The sequence below is a fragment of the Lissotriton helveticus genome, chromosome 3_1 (genome assembly GCF_964261635.1).
Source record: "Lissotriton helveticus chromosome 3_1, aLisHel1.1, whole genome shotgun sequence".
Taxonomy (NCBI): Eukaryota; Metazoa; Chordata; class Amphibia; order Caudata; family Salamandridae; genus Lissotriton; species Lissotriton helveticus.
Window position 1 is genome coordinate 754,094,617 of NC_136061.1, and position 23,722 is coordinate 754,118,338.

General features: G+C 43.9%; 1 protein-coding gene across 1 annotated transcript in view; it reads right to left on the reverse strand.

Annotated features, from left to right (window-relative positions):
- Window positions 1–23,722, reverse strand: part of LOC144824736 (uncharacterized) — a 283,602-nt gene that overhangs the window by 206,293 nt on the left and 53,587 nt on the right. Inside the window, exon 3 of the mRNA XM_078683749.1 lies at window positions 3,588–3,788. Coding sequence (XP_078539875.1) covers window positions 3,588–3,788 — 201 coding nt within the window. The remainder of the gene's footprint in view (window positions 1–3,587; window positions 3,789–23,722) is intronic.

Below are 23,722 nucleotides of genomic sequence, written 5' to 3' on the forward strand. Positions count from 1 at the left end.
TGGGCCTCCGACCAGTGCTCAGGAATTCCGCTGTGTAGGACTTACAGGAGGTACCAGGAGGTCTTCTTGCCCCCCAAAGTCCCTCAGGAGTAAATTGGACTTCATCCCCCAACCCGTAGTCTGCCAGGAGGTGCGTTTGCAGAGTGGTGGAGAAAGGGGGGCATGGCCTCCGAAGACGTCTTAGCAGTCCCACTGTGTGGGACTTACTGGAGGTAACAAGAGGGGTAGTTTGCCCCCAAGGGCATCCTTGGGGGCCAACTACTCCTCCTATTACCTCCAGTAAGTCCCACACTGCAGGATTTCTAAGTTCTCGTAGCAGGCCACGCCCCCTTTCCCCACCACTCTGCAAACGTGCTCCTTGGTGTGCTCTTGGATGGGGATTGAAATCCCCTTCACTGCTGGAGGTCCTTAAGGGCCAACTAGCCAACCTCTTACCTCCAGTAAGCCCCACACAGTGAGATTGCTGAGAGGTGGACACAGGCCACATCCCTTTTCTCCACCACTCTGCAAACGAGCCTCCTGGCAAGCTCTTGGTTTGGGGATGAAGTCCCCTTTCCTCATGAGAGTCCCTGGGGGCTAACTAGCCCACCAGTTACCTCCAGTAATCCCCACACAGCTGGATTGCTGAGAGTGGTCTGAGGCCATGCCCCTTTTTTAACACCACTCTGCAAATGTGCCTCCTGGTACACTGCTGCTCGGGGGTTGAAGTCCACTTATGCCCTCGGGACCTGGCCCACCCAGGGGCTTATAGATAACGAAGCGGGGGAGCTCTCGCGCTTTGTTATTTTTTTGGTTTTTCAGCCGGATTTGCGGACCCAGTGCAAATTCAGCCGATTCTTTTTTTTTAAATGCTTTTTTGGGCTCTGGGGGTCCTTGTGGGGCCCCCTGAGCAGGACTAGGGGGTCAGGGTGTTTCAACCCTGCCCCCTTTTCTTGTTTTTTATCTTTGTTTTACTGTTTTCTTGTGACTCGGTTACCGAGTTAACAAGATGGCTGCCAACACTTCCTGGTTTGGAGTGTTGGCAGCCAATCAGAGTGATGCTCGTGCTTGGGAGGGTTTGCGAACCCTCCTCGGTGCTCAGATATCGATATTTTTATTTTTGGGATTTCTCAGGAACTACTGAAAGGATTTACACCATTTATAAAAACATTGCTATCTGAACCAAGGGCTACCTTTTTGCCAAATTTGGTGTAATTCCGTTCAGCAGTTCGGGCTGTAGCCTGTTCCAAAATTCCTAAGGAAATTAGCATGGGCAAACGCTTTGGGACCCCCTTTTTTCTCAGCCCCCGCTTGACGAATCACACCGAAACTTTCAAGACAGGAGCTGACCTGAGCTGGTCATTAGTTTTGCAAATTTCACGAAGATTCGTCAAACGGCGCCAAAGATATTGGCAAATCAAAAAATGCTTTTCCTATGGATAATAGGTCCTAATTATAACTACCTACTGGCGTCCGGCAGTAGGTAATATATATATCCATACTAATATTATAAAGAGAGAGCCCAAACCTTTGAGGCGTGTAATCTCAGTAACCACAGCACCAATCACAACACCCAATACAGCGTTGGAAAGGGCAGTTGCAGCAGAAGGACATAGGCTATGCAGACGGATAAAAAATTGTACAAACATATTGCAAAAAACTACATCATCCAGAAGGCGGAGGGCCAAAATAACATCAAATAGGAAATGATGTAATAATGTGACTCACTATATTGAGACTGAGAGCCTGGAGCCAAATTGATCGTGAACAAGGGATATGCTATCCCGAAACGCGTAGATTTGTGCCTGCCTGCTTGAGAAACTCCATGCTGTGAGGATTAAATAAAAAAGCACATAAGTGAAGACAAACGCGAGTTCTTCCTGTTTTTCTCCCAGCTGGGGGAACTGGTTGTGGATTTATATGCGGTGTGGTTCTGCCGCGGGGATTTACGAAACGGCGAGAGAGCGCTGCAAATTCTGGCGAAAAGGAACCGAGGGGTATCAATATATATATATATAGATCCATCCATACTAATATTATAAAGAGAGAGCCCAAACCTTTGAGGCGGGTAATCTCAGTAACCACAGCACCAATCACAACACCCAATACAGCGTTGGAAAGGGCAGTTGCAGCAGAAGGACATAGGCTATGCAGACGGCCACCATATACATTTGAAAGGTAAAAGAACCGTGCCAGCAAAGTAGTCCCTTGTGGGCGTGTCTGCGTTCTGCTGTGGGCGTGTGCTGGGGGCGTGACAAACGCTGGGGGCGTGTGGTACGTTCCGCCCTTCATGCCATGTGAGTCCTAATTGCGCCGCATCAAGGGGCACACTGGGGGCGTGAAACGCTAGAGCCGTGACAAACGCTGTGGGCGTGTGTCTGCGCTGTGGGCGTGTGTCCGACCTTCATGCCATGTGAAGCGCCAATTACGCAATTACGCCGCATCAAGGGGCATGCTGGGGGCGTGACAAACGCTGGGGGCGTGTGCTACGTTCCTCACTTCATGCCGTCTGGGTCGTACATTAATCAGATCGTCTGCTGTGGCCGTGTGCTGGGGGCGACAAAAAGGCGTTCACCTCGAAGCTTGGTAAGTAACCATTCGCAAGACTCCCTTGGGGGACTGCCCATTGTCTCACCCATACTGGTGGTGCTGAATGCAGTGTGTGCCTTGGCTTGGGTGCGTCTGAAAGGGCCGAACGCAGTGTTTGGCTTGGCCTGGTGCGTCTAAAAAGCAGTCAGGGCCGAAGAGCGTCGGTGTGGGTCATAAAAAAATAAGAACAGCGGGAAACAATCATTCAAGACTCACACAATTCTAATTGTTAGACAGTCGCCGCTGGACCTCAAGCGGGGGCACACGCGACTGAGCGTGTCTGCGGGGACAATTACTGCAGCCTCTCATGCGTGCTGTTACTGAACTATCACATTAAACCAAATTACACGCGCCTGCTAACATCGGCCAGGGCTGTAGCCGGGCTCAGGTGGTGGATCACTACACTAATTACATGCGCCTGCTAACATGAACCAGGGCTGCAGCTGGGCCTCAAGTGGGGGGATATGCGCCTGCTAACATCAACCAGGGCTGCAGCTGAGCCTCAAGCGGGGGAACACGCGAACGACCGTATCTGAATACACACATTACACACATTCTATTTCATACCCGGACAACGTCGGGACAGGCTGCTATATATATATATATATATATATATATATATATATATATATATATATATATATATATATATATATATATATATATAGAGAGAGAGAGAGAGTGTCTTTTGTTTACATTAAGATTAAATATATATTTTTCAAAGCACCAGTCTTCCAGAGCGAGCTCCACATATAATAAATGAAATAGTTAATTCCTGATCTGTAGGGTACAGGTTCAAACAAGTGCACTAAATAAGATGCATAAACCTCCGTATTTGAAGGACATAGTTCTATTGTGTCAAAGTTGGAACCATTTAACAGTTTTCAGAGCAAGTGACTGATTTTCTGAGCGGCTTTATCACCTCCATTGACTAGGACTCTCCTATTCTTATTTATTTATTACATTATGAAGCAACAATCTTATGTGCATTAGATTTTCTATTGCAAAACATCAAATACCTGCTTTTTTAACTGTTTTATCTCTTCCTTCAAAGAGCCGTTCTGCAGCAAAGCCTCACCCTCCTGCTCTCTGCATAATTTTGCCTGGATTTCAGACTCATTTTGCCTTCTCTCAGCCTCTGCCCGTGCCTGAGTAGCTTCTTCTGCCATCCTTGAACAGACCATTGCCCGCTGCTGGGAACTGAGCACCTTTTGTTTCAGCTGTAAATAAAAGGTTTTAAAATGTATTTTCATTTTCACAATTTACCAGTAGTATTCATGATTTTTTAAAAGGGTACAATACACTTTTTCTTTAACACCAAACAGATTTTTTCACTACTTTAATCTTGGTAGCCGTTTAATGCAATTTCCTCTACTGATGTTGTCTCAACATTGCCCATAAGTTTCACAATGTTGGCCGGATTGCATTACTTTACACTCCAAAGGTGAAGCGTAAAACATGGTAAGTAAGAAGGCATCCCCCAAATGTAATGGTCAGTATAGCCATGGGGAACATTATCTGGCAATGTAAAAGATGTTTATCAATGAGTTTTAAAAATAAATGCTCGCCACACTACATCAACTATAACTCGAGACTCCTCCATGCATTGATTATACCCTTTTATATTGTTTACTTATAGGATGTTAAATGATAGTGTTCATAACAAGACTCAATACATGTCTAATGAAATCATGTATGAGAACACTGCATAGTAGAGTGATGGGTTATAGTTAATGTAGTGTGGCTAGCAAGTTGACAACACTGCGTACGGATGTGCGTGAGTTACAGTAATTTGAAGGTGGTGCGTAAAGTATAAATTGTAGCTATAACTATAACTTTAGAATTTCTAATATTTGTGCAGTTTAAGTTTGGTTTGTATAAAAAGAATGAATAGACTATGAAGAATAAAGTTATAGTAATTTGAAGGAGATGCGTACATTTAAGGTATAACTATATCTGTAGATGTTCTAATGTTTAGTGTAGAAAGAATAAAGAAAGATATAGTAATTTGAAAGTGGTGCACAAATTAAAAATGTAAGGTATGATTATAACTTCAGAATTTCTAATGTTTTTGCAGTTTAAGTTTGGTTTGTATAGAAAGAATAACTAAAGTTTTCCTTACTATAACTAAAGTGAAACCTTTGGGTTTTGTCATTGAATTTGTATGTTGTTTAAAATCTTTTAATATAACAAACTAAATCCATCAGTTTTTCTTTTGTTCAAAAGAGGCTTGGAGTGGCGTAGAGTAGAGTGGCATAGAGTGGAGTAGACTATGGTGGTGTAGAGTTAAGTGAGGTAGAGTGAAGTGGGATACAGTAGAGTGGCTTGGAGTAGAGTGGCATACAGCAGAGTGCTGTAGAGTGAAGTGGCATAGAGTGGAATAGTGTCGAGTGGAGTGGCATAAAAAGGAGTAACATATAGTGGAGTGGCACCGATTGGAGTTACGTAGAGTGGCATACAGTTGAGTGGAATAGCATAGATTGGAGGGGCATAGAGTGGAGTGGCATACAGTGGAACAGCGTAGAGTAGGGTGACGTTCAGTGGAGTGGCATAGAGTGAAATAGCATACAGTGAAGGGTCATGGAGTGGAATAGCGTACAGTGGAGTGGCATAGAGTACTGTGAAGTGGCATAGAGTGAATTAGAGTGGAGTGGCTTAGAGTAGACCTGCGTACAATCCAGTGGTATATAGTAGAGTGGAGTGGGGTGGGCTGGAGTGACGTAGAGTGGAGTAGAGTGGAGTGGAGTGATGTAGAGTTGAGTGGAGCGGCATGGAATGGCAAAGAACAGAGCGGGCTTTTGTAGAGTGTTGCGGTGTGTCGTAGAGTGGAGTGATGTGACGTGTCATAGAGTGGTATGGTGTAGAGTGTAGTTTAAACAGACTTAGCAGAAAAATGGCTAAATGTATGTAGATGAAATTTGCCAGGAATATAGATTTTGAGGTGGAAAGGTCCCTTTTTGTTAGTAGATTTAAATTGGTTCAGTACTGTTAAAGTTATAAAGCACAAAAGCTTAGTTACATTTTGTGCAGTGGTATACAGAGGTAATTTCACGGTATAACGCGGTACCTCAATGACAAAACAGGATATGATTAGGTGATGAAAACCCGTACAAAATTAAAAGACAGCCATATTTTTTAGACCACACTAAGGGCCTGATTCCGATGACCGGAGTCCGTCCGACATCGATTGGGAACTGGAATCGAACGACGTCCTGTCATCGGTTACAGCCCAGCAAGTACGATGCGACTGAACCCTGGTGGGTTGCAATCCCATTCTTTACAATGGAAGCATGCATTCCGAACAGAATGCATGCTCTCATTGGAAAGAGAAAAAGTGCAGTTCATCCCTGCACCGCATGGCAGGCACCTCAAGGTGCCTTCCACCGTGTGCAGAGATCAACAGGGGGGCACGGAAGCCATTCGGAGGCCTTGCACCAATGGGGGCCCTGCTGGGGCCACCAAAGTAGGATTCCCACACACAGCCTTTCTGTGTTGGATAGGTAGGAACAGAAAGGCTGTGGGAATCTTCCAACAGAATCTCTTGGATGGAAAGAGCCGTCCGAGGGATTGATGGAGGATTTCCCAGCCGGGTTCTCTGAGCCCATCGGAGGCCATTCGGAAATCCGGTTTAAATTCCTTTCTGACCGACCCCATCAAAATGTGTCCATCGGAAATGAATCCGAACGGGTAATACCGATGCGGTCAGAGACGTTTTCAACCACATCAGAATCGGCCCCTTAGTGTGGGTTCTGGGTTTTAAGTGGAAATGTAGTGTACTACTGTATTATAAGTTTGTTGGAAGGAATGTAGCAGTTTTGGTAAGTCTGTAAAGGCATGGAAAAGTATTTGTAATACTTCAAATATTTAAAAATAAAAGTTTTCAGAGTACTGTGCCAGTGCCTAAAAAGTAACACAGCAGTTTCAGAAAAAAAAATCATATATATATATATATATGTATATATATATATTCTCACTTTTTACCCATTTAGAAGAGCCATCATCGAATATTCCTTTACCTACCTGCATGATGGCTCTTCTAAATGGGTAAAAAGTGATAAGGTGGATTTTTGACGGCTGTTCCCGGTCGTGGAAGAGCCCTGCAACATATAAGTGGACCGAGCTGTAGTTACTTGACAAGCAGTGTGAAGGGCAGGAAGGTCGTGTTGCAAGGTGTCATTTGCAGCCCAGATGGAGTGTGACATTTTCCAGACCTACTGTGGTTTTAATATTTTTCGAATTGGTACATTGTGAAATGGCAGCTCACTGGAGCAAGATTTACTGCACTACTAATGCCAGCAGGCTCTGGGAGAGCCAACGCCCACTGAGGCAGGTGTTAAGGATTACAAAAGATGCCGGTGCCTCATACAGTGTTTGAATCTGAAGCCTCTGAGGAAATGCTAATGCAGCATGAAACGCGTCCGGCTTATCAATGAATTTGGACTTTGTTTTCTTCCACTGAGCTGTTTCCTTGCAAAATAAAACGAAGATTCATTTACCTACCTGCATGATGGCTCTTCTAAATGGGTAAAAAGTGAGAATGTGGATATATATATATATATATTCACTGAAAAAAACATAGGTTTTACACACGTTATAGTTAGGAATTAGCATTTTAAAAACCTAGCAAATTCATTGAAAAAACCATAGGTTTTATATCAGTTATAGTTAGCTGGACAGTTCACTCATACAAAACCATTGAAATTCCCACGTTATAGTTAGTTGTACTCACTATAACTGGCGCTCCCGCAAAGCACTTCTAATGACGTCACATATTACATCACTCATGACATAGTCAGTGACATCACTCATGACATTACTGATGACATCTCAAATGACATCACTGATGACATCATCCAGTGAATGTGTATCTTTCTGATAAAAAAAAAATATATTTTATATATGTGTACCTAAACATCGATGGAAAAACAAACGATTAAATTAGAGTTTAAATGGATGGGGTTTTTTAATTGATTGTATAACTAATTTATTAAGTGTATGTTACTAAATATATGTATTACCAATTATTGTTTAAAATTGTAAATATCTGTATCACTGTCTCCCTTTATCTATAGATGGATGCTTAGGTTGGTGAGTAGCTACATGATTGTCTATATGGGTTATTAGTTAGTTTTTTGAGTATTAGTATGAGTGTCTGTTAAGTTTGGTGGGAGGTATTACTTTGTGCATATATGAATGAATTATGCCTTACTGTTTGCATATGTTTTGAAGACAGCATGTGTGCACGACTGTATGGATGGATGAGTGTGTGTATAGGTGTGTTAGTGAGTGGATGACTGTCAGAATTATTTCTTTATGAGTAACTACATATGTTTTAAATTACTATAAGTAAGAATTGATGCATATAGGTAAGTATGTGTGAGAGTGAGAAATTGTAAGAGTTTCTGTATAAATACTTTTTTGTTCCTATAAGAGATAGTTTTAGTAACAAAGTATGTGTACGTTTCTGTAGAAGTAAGAGTAGTGGTGTATGTATAGCTGTATAAGCAAGTGTATGGTTGTTTTATAATTTATTTGCTTGTGTGAGTATGTATGTGAGTAACTCTAAGGATGAGTTTTGTTTTGTAACAAAATGTATAGATGAATGAGTATTTATGATGATTGAGTATGTGTATGAGTAACAATATAGATATGTTGGTGAATGAGCGAATGTGTATGTAGATTTTGCAATTTCTGAATAGATTGTTGTAAGTGGAATTAGTTTCTCCATTGTTCTGTAATTATTTGATTCTATTTTTCAATGTGTGTATCAAAACTTATATTACACTGAGAGAGAGTCTGCCATTTTTTCACAAGGATGATGTCATCAGTGATGTCATTTGAGATGTCATCAGTGATGTCATAGTTATGTCACTGACTATGTCATGAGTGATGTAATATGTGACGTCATTAGCAGTGCTTTGCGGGTGCGCCAGTTATAGTGAGTACAACTAACTATAACGTGGGAATTTCAATGGTTTTGTATGAGTAAATTGTCCACCTAACTAAAACTGATATAAAACCTATGGTTTTTTCAATGAATTTGCTAGGTTTTTTAAATGCTAATTCCTAACTATAACGTGTGTAAAACCTATGGTTTTTTCAGTGAATTTGCAAGGTTTTTTTAAATGCTAATTCCTAGCTATAACGTGTGTAAAACCTATGGTTGTTTTAGTGAATTTGCAAGGTTTTTTAAATGCTAACCCCTAAATAAAATATGTGTAAAATTCTTTTTTTTTATTATGAATTTAAATACAACATCAAAACACTGAAAGTAGTTTTTTTTCTCCTTTCTTTATTGCCCTTCCTTTAGTTTTTCAGTCCCTTTAACTCACTCCCCTACCCTTAGTCCCCTTCTTTCAGTTACTCTTCAACTCCTATTTTGTCACTCACCATACTCCCCTTTTCTCACTCTTTCCCTCAGTCCCTTCCTTCCATTAGTCATTTCAATCACTCATTTATGCACTACGCTTTCATTAAAAAAAATGAACGACACAGTGTTTAAGAATATAACTCTTTTTAGAGAATTGAATGTGTTCCTATTTTTTTGTTTTGACAATTTTTTTTTTTTTAAGAAAATTCAGGAACTGCAACAAGGAAACTGTTAAACCGGAACAAAATAAATGAAAAATAGAAAAAAAATTATCTCCTTTCAGAGCATTTATGATTCTGAATCATGCGTTCAATTAGATTCAGGCTCTGTTCTCCATAAACAATAATATCAAAACATTTGTTGCACCGCATATGCACATGTGCCAAATATGGCCTAACGTCCATTTCTGCTGTTGCTGGCGATGGAGGTGGAGCTGTAGATGTGCTGGCCACAGCTGGTGGAATCTGCTGGGCCAGAGCTCTTGTGGCTGCTTGGGCATATTGCACGGGGTGCACATTTTTTACATGTCTTACCATGGTATGGATAGAAAAAGAGTATTTTTTAAGAGGGTTTCCCCTTGAAAGAACAGTACCACAAAGGGTACACATTACTTTAGGGGCATTTACCTTTTTTTGATGCTCAGGAAAAGTAAAAAACTTCCAAATAAAAGAAGATTTCCCTTTCTTAGCTGGCTGGCGATATTCCATGTGGGAGTCAGATGAAGAAGATGATGTTTCTTGTCTTTCTGCCATCCTGTTCTTTTTTCTGCTTCCAGCTCCAAAAGGGGTCCTTCTTCCAGGAGAATAAAGCAAATAGTGAGGGAAATGGGTGGGGTTTTGAAGATTCTAGATCTGAAACTACTATGAACCAATGAAAAATGTTGTTTTTGAGTCACATGACTTGACTTTTTTTTTTTTATTCAATTGTGAGGTGCGCGACCGGGTGCGCGCACAACGCAACATTTGTTTTTAAAAAAAAGTTTTTTTTGCCCGTCGGAGTTGTTTTGGGACCCCCTGAGAAACTCTAGGGGGTTAGGGACTGTCTATCTTTCCTCCTTTTCACGTTTTGAAACTTTTATGTAAATCGGGTAAAAGGCCATTTTATTCCGACGTGCGCGACCGGGTGCGCGCACCCCGCAACTTTTTAGTAAAACAATAAAGGATTTTTTGGGCCTTGGGGGTCCTTAATGGACCCCCTGAGAATACCTGGGGGGCAGGGAGTGTTTACCAAGCCTCCTTCTCACGTTTTGAAACTTTTATGTAAATCGAGTTAAACGCCATTTTGAGACGGGGTGCGCGACCGGGTGCGTGCACACCGCTATTTTTCAACAAAAAAAAAAATTTTTTGGGTCCATCGAGATTCTTCTGGGACCCCTTGAGGGGAGCCTTTGTGCACAGCCAGGGAGCCCCTCGTGGGACGCTGATACCTACCCTCTTTTCACCACAACGACTCCCCGCACCCGCTTCGCGGGTGCCGCTGCGCGGTCAGAGACGCCGCCTGGAGAAACTGCCCTGGGTGTTGGAGTGTGCGTGGGCCGAGAGGATCTTTCACCAGCACAGGAGTGTAGCGCTGCAGGGACTCGCTTCCCCAGGAGTCCCTGCCTGACCTTTGCCAGCTGGTCTGCGCCCCCTGTTAGCCCCGCCCCCCGGACGGCACACACCTTCAAAAACTGACTTTCTTCCCTGGTGCAAGTGGGAGCCTTTGTGCACAGCCAGGGAGCCCCTCGTGGGACGCTGTTACCTACCCTCTTTTCACCACAACGACTGGCCGCACCCGCTTCGCGGGTGCCGCTGCGCGGTCAGAGACGCCGCCTGGAGAAACTGCCAACTGGGTGTTGGAGTGTGCGTGGGCCGAGAGGATCTTTCACCAGCACAGGAGTGTAGCGCTGCAGGGACTCGCTTCCCCAGGAGTCCATGCCTGACCTTTGCCAGCTGGTCTGCGCCCCCTGTTAGCCCCGCCCTCTGTCACCTTTGAACTCCAATATTACCACGCCAGTTGCTCGCTGCGCGGGAGCGCCGGGGCGAAGCTCGGGACAAGGGCGGGGCCATCAAAGGCCAGAGGAGGCCGGGTCGGGTCACCCCCCTTAGTTCTTATGCCAGTATTCCAGGAACACTGATCAAAGGTACTGTTACCCATTGACTATCTCCGGTCCTTCTAATAGGCCCCTTCCAAGGTTCCCGATATTGTCTTAGTACAAAACTTCCTTATTGGTGATAGCTCCTCCGCTATGTCTTGCAAAGCGGACCTTAGAAATCTCTCCTCCCAGGCTGACCTGCATAGGGGAACAATGGTTTCGTATTTTAAGCGTGTTATACTGCCCATTGCAAGTGATTTAGATAGAATAGAACGATCCCCAGTTCTAGACAGTTCTTTCGCTCTGCGTTCTCCGCCTCAGACTGCTAATATAGGCCCGGCAATATCATTACTGGATGAACTTAATCAATTGTGCAAATCCTCTTATGTCCCTTTGGTTCCTGAAAAAGCTCCAATTTCCCCAATATCTACACCTAAACATGGGTCTAGCTGCTCTTCCCAATTAACTTACACTCCACAGGTAACGCCCCACATAATGCAACCAACAGTAAACTTCCTACCGGTAATCCCCAATCAGGTGCTCTCTGCTAAAAGGAAGAGAGATGAGGCTATACACACGGGCAGTCAGGCCAAATTACAAAAATTACATCGTAATCCACCTTTACGCAATACTCTCAGCACTGCGACCCCGAAAACACCAACACAGGCCTCCCTATTGTTGGAGCTCGAAACCATGATGAAGTCAATCATAACTCCGTTGATTGATAAAATGACTAGCCTAGAGGTCAGGCTTAGGGGATTCGAGGAAGCTATAAAAGTTAAGTCAATAGTTACTAAATCTATGGGAGGACCCGTACTATCACAGCATCCAGCCCCTAGAGATACGCCAATTTCCACCACACAAAGCAAGCTCTCCAGTATACAACCAGTTGCCCCACACATGAAAGCTGTAAATACCCCAAAAGCCGCTATGCCATCACAATCTTCTTACCGTAGGGCTGGGCAGAATAAAGACAAGTCATCTTATAAAAGAATAGTGTCTAGTCATGATACTTTACCTCACAAAACTAACCACCTACATTTGCCACCTGAGGCAGCTCCTATTGTGTGTGTCCTCTCAGGAATACCTGAACTCCCTAAGGGAAAACTCGAGAGACAGCAGGACCTAAGGAATAAGGTAGTGTACTGGCTCACCAAAAATAGACCTCTTCCCTCCAATTTAGACGGGACCATATTAAGTGTCCGAAGGGTGGGCTGGTTAGGACCTCTCGTAAAAAACACTGTGGGCGACTTGGTACTCGTAAAGTTTAGAAATAAATATGTCGTACCATACCTGCAATCCTGGCAGCCACAAATAGGGGATGGTCCTATATCAGTTTGGTCTCTAAGTGACTTTTACCCCAGAACATTATATGTCCTGTCATAATGTCAGACAACATAGAGTAATTTCCAGACGGCAAGAAGTGGTCTTGTATTGCATGGCCAACTTTCTCCTGTTTTTTTAACTTGTTCACGCTGCATTTTGTATACTGATTAGCCGATTCATTTTATTGATTTAATTTATCTTTAAAATCATCTAATTCTTTTATGAAATGAAATGTATTAATGTTTTGGTGTATTTCTATGTATTGTTGTTGCTTTTATGATTTTTTTTACTGAAATCGAATAAAGGTAATCAAATCGAATCGAGAAGGTCTAGGGGGTCAGGTTGTCTCTACCTTGCCTCCTTTTTACGTTTTGAAACTTTTATGAAAATCGGGCAGACCGCCATTTTAAAGTGACGTGCGCGACCGGGTGCGCGCACCACGTGCGGGCACCCGAGCGCGCACGTCAAGTCATGTGACTCAAAAACAACACTTTTCATTGGTTCATAGTAGTTTCAGTTCTAGAATCTTCAAAAACCCCACCCGTTTCCCTCTTTATCTGTTTCAATCTCGTGGAAGAAGGACCCTCTCCAGCTTCTCTGAGAAATAACTGAAATGGCAGCCAGACAGGAATCATCCACATCTGATTCTGATGAACAGTATCGACTTCCTCAACGGCGAGTGAAGGAATCTTCTATTTGGCAATTTTTTCGATATCCTGAAGGACTAAAGAAGGTGAATGCACCTAAAGTCACGTGCACCATTTGTGACACTGTCCTTTCTAGGGGAAACCCTTTGAAAAAATATTCATTTTCAATTCACACGATGATGAGACATGTGAGGCAAGTGCACCCTGCGCAGTTTGCGAAGGCATCCACTAGAGCCCTGGCCACACAAATGCCACCAGCTGTGGCCAGCACTTCATCGGCAACACCTCCATCTCCTTCAATTGCCGAACTGGACCTGAGCCCATATTTAAAGAAGGTGCACATGAGGTGATACAAGTGCAACGAAATTCTTGTATACTCTGAACAAAGCCTTGTGCTTGTTGAAAAGCGCATCATGGAGCATGTGTGCACAAGAAGGTGATAATTTTTTTAAATTTCAGTTTTTTGTTTTTCCTGTTGAACACTTTTGAAGTTCAGGATTTCAGTTTGCGTTTCAAAAACCACCAAAAAAGTATAAAACTTTGTTAAAAAAAATAAATAAATAAATAAAACCAAAAGAAAAGTTCTTTTCAGAACTAACTCATTTTTCAAAAAAGAGCTCTATTTCTTATGCACTGTGTCATCTTTCTTTTGAATGAATGTGTAGTGTATACATGGCTAGCTGAAATGAATGACAAAAATGGAGTAAGGGACTGAGCAAATGAGTGAGGTAAAGGAAGTATAGTGACTGAAGAAAGTGAAGTAAAAGAGTGACTGAAACAATGAGGCAGATGTACGTTACATGGTGCATCTCTGCAAATCAGCAGCGATGCGCCAAGTAACCTACGACAAGCAAAACCACCCAAGCGCCACCACTGATGTTCCACATTTATAATGTGCCACACCATGGGACAAAAATGGCACAGATGCGTGACGCATCTGTGCCGTAAATGTGTCGCATTGCTAGAGTTGCGTTGCATGCGCGATGCAGCTCCAGCAATGCTCCTGGGGGGCCCATTCAACTAATGCTGCATCAAGCCTTACGCCTGCTTCAATCAGGCGCAGGGTTTTGACATAGCATTGGCCTAAAAGTGATTGTCACTTAGCCATTTTTAGCAGGCGTTCCTGCGCAGGAACATCCCCCCCTGCACCATAACGCCTCCTTAAGGTACAGGGCTTTACAACGTGACACATCTCCCAGATGCGTCACGTTGTAAATAATACGCACCATGGTGCATCTTTTGCACCGCCGGTGTGTCACAAAAGTGACCAACGCAGCCCCCTGGCACATTTGCAGAGGAGGAACTAATTCCCCTTGCATACTGGGGGTACCTTGGGGCCAACTAGCCCACCAGGAACCTCCAGTATTTCCCAGGGGGCTGCATTGCAGAGAGTTGTAATGAGGCCACACCCTTTTTTACACCTCTCTGCAGCGCAGCCCACGGGCGCGTTTGCAGAGGGGGAACTAATTCCCTGGGAGGCAACTAGCCCACCAGGAGCCTCCAGTATGCGCCAGGGGGCTGCGTTGCTTTGCCCCGGAGGGCGGCGGTCCCCGGGGCAGTGTGGGGGGGATTGGGCACCCCCCACACTTCTTTATCACTATGCCCCCACAATTTGGTCCCCCTGGGGGGTAATTTTTAAATAAACATACCGGGTTTTTTGGAATATTGTGGAAAATTCCCATCTCCACATCAACCTCCAAGTACATCCGGGAGTTGCACTGGCTGAAAATTGAGAATCGGATCAAATTTAAATCCCTATGCTTTATGCATAAGATCTCCACTAATAATGCCCCAGAGTATCTACAAAATCTTGCACGTCCCTATCGTCCATCTCGAACCCTTCGATCAGCCACGGCTAACCATTTTGTAATTCCTAAAATTAGGCTGTCACGCATGGGTGGCAAATCCTTTTCGTTTCTTGGACCCTCACTCTGGAACACTCTACCACAGACACTACGGAATGAGACAAGTTACATGAAATTCAGGAAAGCCTTAAAAACCTGGCTGTTTAACATCTAAAAAGACCTGCTTCAAATCAAACTACTGGATCCTTAGCGCCGGGAAACCCTTTGTTGGGTAGCTGTTGCGCTATACAAATGTACTAAATAAATAATAAATAAAAAAAATGTAAAACATTTTTGGCCTTGGGGGTCCTTGTGGGACCCCATGAGCAGGCCTAGGGGGTCAGGGTGCTTCTACCCTGCCCCCTTTTTGTGTTCTACACGTTTATTTTTCTGCTTTCTTGTGCCTCGGTCTACCGAGCACAAGATGGCTGCCAACATTTCCTGGTTTGAAGTGTTGAAAGCCAATGAGCATGCAGCTCGTGCTCGAGAAGTTTTAGAACTCAAAAAGGGGGCAGGGTAGAAGACCCTGACCCCCTAGGCCTGCTCAGGGGTTCCCACAAGGACCCCCAAGGCAAAAAAAAAAAATTGGGGGGGGAATCATGGGGTGCGTGCACCCCGCGATTTTTCAATTTTTTTTTTTTCTTTCGCCTTGGGGGTCCCTGTGGGACCCCCTGAGCAGGCCTAGGGGGTCAGGGTGCTTCTACCCTGCCCCCTTTATGAGTTCTACACTTTTTTTTCTGCTTTCTTGTGCATCAGTCTACTGAGGCACAAGATGGCTGCCGTCCATTTCTGTTTTGGAGTGTTGACAGACAGTGGCAGCCCAATCAGCATGAAGCTCGTGCACGGCAAGGTGCGCGCACGGTGTGCGCACGGTGTGCGCTTATAGATGTATAATTGATTTCAACTTTTATTTTCTCAGGAACTACTGGAGGGAGTTACACTATTTAACCAAAAGCGTGATCTGCGTACCAGACTCTACCATTTTGCCAAGTTTGGTGTAATTCCGTTCAGCGGTTCGGGCTGTAGCCGTGTCTAAAGGTCCTATGGAAATTAACATGGGGAAATCACGTTTTGGGATCCCCCTTTTTTCTCGGCCCCCGCTTGACGAATCTACCCAAAACTTTCAGGGAAGGAGTGCAGCTGGCCAAAATTTTGGAAAATTACAAGCAAATTCCTCAACCGGCGCCAAAGTTATTCCCAATAGAATGTTGCGGATTTCCTATGTAACGAGGTCCTAACTATAACTACCTACTGGCGACCGCCAGTAGGTAACATATATATATATATATATATATATATATATATATATATATATATATATATATATATATATATATATACAGGTAAATGTTGGTGAAATAAAATCAATACCCAGTTACTGTGTTCACAAAATTGCTTCCTCCAGTCCCCAAACGTCCCAGCCCCTCCAAGAACGTTGGTGATAAATTGCGCGGCTTCCAGAAATGTGCTACAGGGGCCCCGTTTTATCAAGTGGCCCGGGCTCTTCTGGTCTCTGCTTCGGCAGTTTCTTCTTTTTCCAAGGTATTGGTACTGCCCGGTGCCCGCCACTCCACACAGAGGAATCCAGGGCGGCTGCAGTGCGGTCCGTGACTGCACGGAGGAGCAGTAAGCACTGTCTTCTTGAACCCTGCCCGGCTGACTTTCGTTCTTGGAGGGGCTGGAACGTTTGGGGACTGGAGGAAGCAATTTTGTGAACACAGCAACTGGGTATTGTTTTTACTTCACCAACCTTTCACTGCACATCGTCAAATCTATTTTGGACACTCCCTGCGCAGCACCTACCTGAACTATGAATTTTGGGACTTGTAGTTCCTACGAATTACAAGTAGTGAGCAGTGACTACAGGAGGGGGGGTGGCGACTCACAGCCAATAGAACTGTGGCAGGCTGTTATTTGAATGGGTGAAGGAGTCTCCAGAAATGTCAATGGCGTCTGAGGAAGGCCGAATCTCGGCCGAAATGCATTATGCCAGCACATCCAAATAAATGCTTCCACCTGATTCCCCGCTGTGACCCTTGCTTCTTTACTTGTTGGAGGAGTTTTTGGTGATATATATATATATATATATATATATTTTTTTTTTTTTTTTTCCCCCTTATAGCCCAGAACACAGACTAGGGCCCTGATTATGACCAACTTCGGCGGTCGGTAGTACACCGCTAAGTCAGCGTCATTCCAACCTTAGCATTTGGAGTTTACCACCGGGCTGGCGGTATCAGGTGGCAGTCTTGTGGTGGCATGCTTCGGTAATGTTACCACACTGCAGCACCTGCACTGTTGACATGCACCATGTCGTGCATGGCACATAGTGCGTGCACGAGAGTGCAGAAGTAGAGGGGGCACATTCAGCCACAATGTCCAAGGGGCAAATTTGACCGGGGGCCCTGTTTGGGGCCACTTCCTTGCCTTTCTGCCATCTTCTTCATAGTGGGGTTCTCGTCATGAAAAGTTTGGAGGAAATGCAGGTCGTAATCACTACGCCAGTGCCGGCATCGGCACTACAGCCATGGAGCACCACTTTGCCCAATGCCACCACTGCTGGATCTAAGATGCTGGCGGCTGCCGCAGTTTTGTGGCAGTCTGACCACCCTCCTCGTAATCGGGCGGTCAGACCGACAAGGAGACGGCGGTCTCAAGAACACCGTACCCATAATGAGGCCCTAAGTGTGGTCTAAACAATATGGCTGCCTTTTAATTTTTTAAAGGTGAATTATCTTATAGACAACACTTAGTATTCATTCTGGGTTTTAAGAGAAAATATAGTTTAGTACAGTGTTTTTAAAATTATTTTACATATTTAATTAAAAATAATTAAAGTAACATTGTACTTTCTAGGTACTACTGTGTTACTCCATAAACCTTTTTTTTTTTAAATATATAAACTAATAACACTACTTTTCCCTACCTTTACTGACTTACTTAAGTGCCTTAATCCTCCCTAGGTGCTTATAATCCACTAGTAGACTACATTTCCACTTAAAACCCATAATGCAGACTATGTGTATGCTAAACAACATGGCTGCCTTAAACTTCAGTAAGGGCTAGGATTACCCAAACATAGATTACCCAAACATACACTGCCTTGTTATCGGCATGTACCGCGGTTTACAACAGCCTAATATATCACTCCATTTTTTAGGTAATAACTTTTTAACTACTGAACCAATTTTAATCTAGCACAAAAAAAGGATCCTTAGTACACTACACTCTATATTCCTGCCAATTATTTACAAAATTGGTCTGGCTGTTTTGTCACTACGTTTGATACAAAAGTCTATGAAAATGGCATTGGTGGAAAAATTAGTTTTGGGGCCCTCCTTTTTTCTTTGCACCCCCTTAACGAATCACCATGAAACTTTGCATTGTCAGCCAATGTACAAAAAGCACTTGATCTGCAAAGTTTTGCAGAGATTCGTCAAACTCTGACAAAGTTATTAACAAGCAAACATCCAAGGAATTCTATCTCAAAGATTCCCAACTATAACTAGAGAGTTGCTACCTCTAAAAAAAGGGTATAGAGCTTATGTCCAGCGCTAGGTGCTTTCCAAATGACAGTCACTCTACTATTAATTGGAGAACAGTTTTAAGATTTATCACAACCCACTTCATGGAAAGTTCTAAAGTAAATGCCATCTTGAATAGGCATCTTCTTAGATTAGACTCTGACTTATGTATAGTAATTGCACCCAGACCAAGAGTAGCATATGTATAAGCTGCCATAGTATCAAGAGCATTATGTCCTAATGATACTATTTGGTTCATAAACATCCCACGATAAGTTGGTTGCCAGAAGCACCAAAGGGTTTCTTTATGTGTGGTTCCTATATATGTTGTAGAAATACTTAGACAAATGAACATAATTCTATGATTGAGATGGATCTAAAAGAATACAATGAATGAATGAATGAATTGATTAATTCCACCCTCACCTCTGACAACACCCTCAGGAACATGAGGAACATCCACTCCAGAGTCCCCTTGGATCCATGCCCTCACCCGTCTTCAAAAGAGCTGGCACCTCCATCGCACACAAACTCTGCAGCACAATCAACTGCTCCATTGAGTACGCCACCTTCCTTGAAGACTGGAAGCATGCAGAGATCAACCCCCTGCTTAAGAAACCCTCTGCAGCCCTGCGGACCTCAAGAACTACAGACCCATCCTTCCCAGCCAAAGTCATTAAGAAAGCCATCAACGCCCATCTTTCCAAGTTCATTGAAACAAACCACAATCTGGACCTCTCCCAATCAGGCTTCAAAAGCAACCACAGCACCAAGATGGCTCTCCTAACTGCTACAGATGACATAAGCACCCTCCTCAAATAGGTGCCATGACCAAGTCGGGTAAGGCAGAGGATGAGATGCTTGGAGAGGAAGAATTGTGGGGAATCCGCAAACACCCCATTTCCCTGGATTGGGCACAATTGATGTATGATTTCGCACAGGCGACGAACCCCCCGGAGACGCCCATAGTCACACCAACTATGACCCCACCAGCTGACCCGACCCCAGACACAACTGAAGCGCCCCGATGACACCCCTCACCCCTCACCCCGGACCAACACGAGAGCGGTATCCCCATCGAAAGGCTACCCCCCTGTCAGAGTAAGGACCACCACAGGGACCTCCGCCCCGCGCATACGACCAGACACCCACGTTCAACTCACATGAACATTCAGGGATATGAGCAATCCCATGTAAGCACAGTAGCACACTTCCCACTCCCCTAAGATCCCTCCCTCCCCTCCTCTGGTTTGTTCCAACGGTTTCATACAGTTTACTAGTTTACACTGGAGGGAGGCCCCCACCAGAGAATAGTTGGGACAGCATTTCTAAAACAATGATACGACAACATTCAGAGACACAAGTTCAGACACCCCCGCAGCGACGAATAACACCCAGAGCCGGGACGCTGGGTCACAGTTGAGCTACGAAGGGGATGTGACTATTCCATCTGCAGTACATGACATAGACGGTGCAGCGACATGTAATGTGTACACGCGGACCAATCACCCCAATCACGGTTGGACAGTACAATACATCTATATGGCATCTGTGACTGGGGAATTGTTTGTTAAATATACCCTTTGTAACATTACACCACCGCACGAATCTAACAATGTTGTAACGAATGCTAAAACTCAATAAAAATATTCAAACAAAAAAATAGGCACCCTCCTCAACCAAGGCAAAACTGCTGCCCTCATCTTCCTGCACCTCTCAGCCGCCTTCGACACCGCCACCACACCCTCTGCACAAGACTCCACCTAGGCTGGCATCAGCGACAAAGCCCTAGCATGAATCTGCTCCTTCCTCACCGGCCAAACATAGAGAGTCAGACTTCCACAGTTCAACTCAGAACCCACAGAGATCAGCTGTGAGTGTCTCAGAGATCCTCCCTGAGCCCCACTCTCTTCAACATCCACATGGCCCCGCTTGCAGCTATCATCAGAAGCCACAGACTCAACATCATCTCCTACGCCGACGACACCCACCCGATTCTCTCCCTCACAGATGAACCCAAGACTGCCAAGATCAACTTCCACAACAGGATGAAGGCAGTCGCCACCTGAATGAAGTTCATCTGCCTCAAGCTTAACTTAGAAAACTCCAAAGTCCAAATCCTGGGCTCCAACCCCTCTGCCTGGGACGACTCCTGGTTGTCAGCAGGGCTCAAACCCCCACCACACCCACGGGCCAAGCACGAAACCTCTGCATCATCCTTGGCTTCTCACTCTCAATGAACTGCCAAATCAACGCTATTTTGTCTGCCTGCTTCCCCACAATCCGCCTGCTTTGTAAGATCTTCAAGTGGTACCCCATTGAGTCCAGGAAAACCATCACCCATGCGCTCATCAGCAGCAGACTCGACTACGGCAACACACTCAATGCCAGCACCACCCAGAAATTCCTAAAAAAACTGCAGAACATCCAGAACACCTCTGCCAGACTAATCCTGGACATCCCACACCGCGGCCACATCACCAGCCGCCTGAGAGACTATAGCTGGCTACCTACCAACAAAAGCCTACAAAGCCTCCACAACGCCGGACCTGCATTCCTGAACCACCGCCTCTCCTTCTTCACTCCCACCAGACATCTTCACTGTGCCCAACTGGCCCTGGCTACCATCCCACGGATCTGCAAGACTACTGCTGGAGGAAGATCTTCTCCTACCTTGCAGCGAATACCTGGAACTCCTTGCCTCAGGCAATCACCATCGCTGCAGCAATTCAGGAAAGACCTCAATACATGGCTCCTCGATTGAACCACAGATCCACTCCCCTCACACGCAGTAACTTGAGACCCTTACAGGTGTGCAGTCACCCTTTATAAGAAAGTGATTGGTTCATTAATTCACTTTTTAATTGCAATACAAATATAATGTGTACGATATTTACTGTGTAAGTAACAAAATGTATGTTGGATCTACAAAAAGAGCATTGAAAATTAGATGGAAAGAACATTTTCAAGCAATTTGGAATAAAGATGACACATATCCAATTGCGACACATTTTTGGAAATGCAACAACATAAAACACATCAAGGAGATTGCCACCATTAAATGTGTGGGGAATCAGATCAAACCTGTACCTAATAATCGAAGAGGAGCAAACCGGATGTAAGAAATAAGGAAATGTGAGACAAGATGGATTGACACATTAAAATGTATAGATCATGGTCATTAAAGGAACAGAGAACAGTAATGCATTTTTAAACTGATTTTTTGATTATTGATATTATGAAACCAAGGACACGTAAGGCAAAGTAGGTATTTACATCAGGGCTTCATATACATAATTTGGATTCACAAGGATAGTTAACACTGTTTGATAAAGTTTCAGGTATGATGGTAGCATAAGGCATTTTTGACACACTCGTTGATGTTGTTGCAGTATCAAGACCTAGGGTTTGAATTGATCTCAATTGGACTCACTGTCACACAATGTGTTTTTAAAAGTTTTTGAATCTGAACCATTTTTTTAATTCACTTCCTGTTTTACTATATTTATTTACTATATTGATATGTTCCCATATAAGTACAATTGTCATATTTCTTTTGATTTTCTATGTATGCCATTGAATTATAATTCTTTTTTTAAGCAACTGATTACATTGATGTTACACCAATATGGTGGATTGGATGTCTACTTTTAAACATGAAATCTACATGCTTTATTAAAAGGTAGGAGGGTATATAAATGGCAACTTGTGGAGGGTTCAAAAATTAACAGGAGGGGGGACGCACAGACAACCCTATAGCCCTTTAAAGGCCCCATTGACCACCACCTCCCCGGGACCTTATTAATACATTGAATATGGGCTGCGCAGCCCCCCTCCTGTGACTTTTTGAGCCCTTCAAGGGCTCAGGGAACCACTACCTCCCTGGTGCCACAAATTCCAATAAAGGGGGGGGGGGGCGTGCAGCCCCCTCTCAGGCCAATTACGGCCCGTGGACCACCACGTCCCCAGGGTTTTAAAAAATGTGGACTCTTGTTGGATAAACAGGCAGGTGAGGATTCTTCCTGGCCCTAGCTCTCATTTCACAGAAAATGAACCTCAACGGGAAGCTCTTACAATATAAACATAGCATATGCCCCCGCTGAAGCTCCACTTCTGTAAAAGGACAAATGATCCTAACATCCTGAGCTTGACAAAGGCAAAGTAAGTGTGTTTGCTGGGCAATTCCACATTGAATAATGATCTGAAAACCTTTGTGAATGTGAATGCATTATTGATCAATTAGAGCGCAATCTATAGTGACTGTAAGAAATGGGTTCTTTCTTGGCCCCTCCTGGTGGGAGCAGAGTTCTCCCTTTGAATGACTAGGAATATGCAAAAATGCAAAATCACCTGAAGGCATCACCCGTTTGGCCCTGCCCCGTCCATCTTAGTAGTATGCAACTCACAGACACCTACAGCCACTCACACACCCATAAAACCACTCACACACCCATAACGCATGCACACACCCAGTCACCTACCCATACAGCCATTCACACATCCACTCACAGACCCATATTGCCACTAACACACCCACACACAGACCCATACAACCACTTACAAACCCAGTCGCAGACCCTTACAGCCATTCATATACCCAGAAAACTACTCACACACCCATATAGTCACTCATACACCCACTTACAGTTGCATACAGCCACTCACACACCCACTCACAGACCCATACAGGCAATCATACACCCACTCACTCAACTTAGATGTTACAGTTAAGAAATACAATTTTAAAGACCTTCACAATTCACAAAAAAAACAAAGGTTACAGGGATGTTATAGTTAGGAAATAACATGGAAAAAACATCAAAATTCACTGACATTATAATTTCTGAATTTCAGTAGCTTTGTACAAATGAAATCTGAGCCTAACTATAATGTCCCTGTAACCGTTGTTTTTTTCAGTGAATTTGTAAGGTTTTGTCATTCTATTTCCTAACTATAATGCCCCTGTATCCTTTGTTTTTTTCCGGTGAATTTCAAAGGTTTTGTTTAATTTAATTTCCTAACTGACATCCCTGTAACCTTACATTTTTTCATTGAATTTTGAAGGTTTTTTTCATGTTATTTCCTAACTAGAAAGTCCCTGTAACCTTTGTTTTCTTAGTGAATTTCTGAGGTTTTTTAATGGTATTTTCTAACTATAACGTACCTGTAACCTATGTTTTTTAGTAAAAATCATTGAAATTCAGCTGTTGCACTTCCCCGAGTTAACCATAACTTACGCCCTCACAATTCACTGCTTAGGACCTCACATATTACATAACTCATGACATGGTCAGTGACATCACTGATGACATATCAAATTACATAACTGATGACATCATCCACAGAAACACTCACACATCTACTCACAT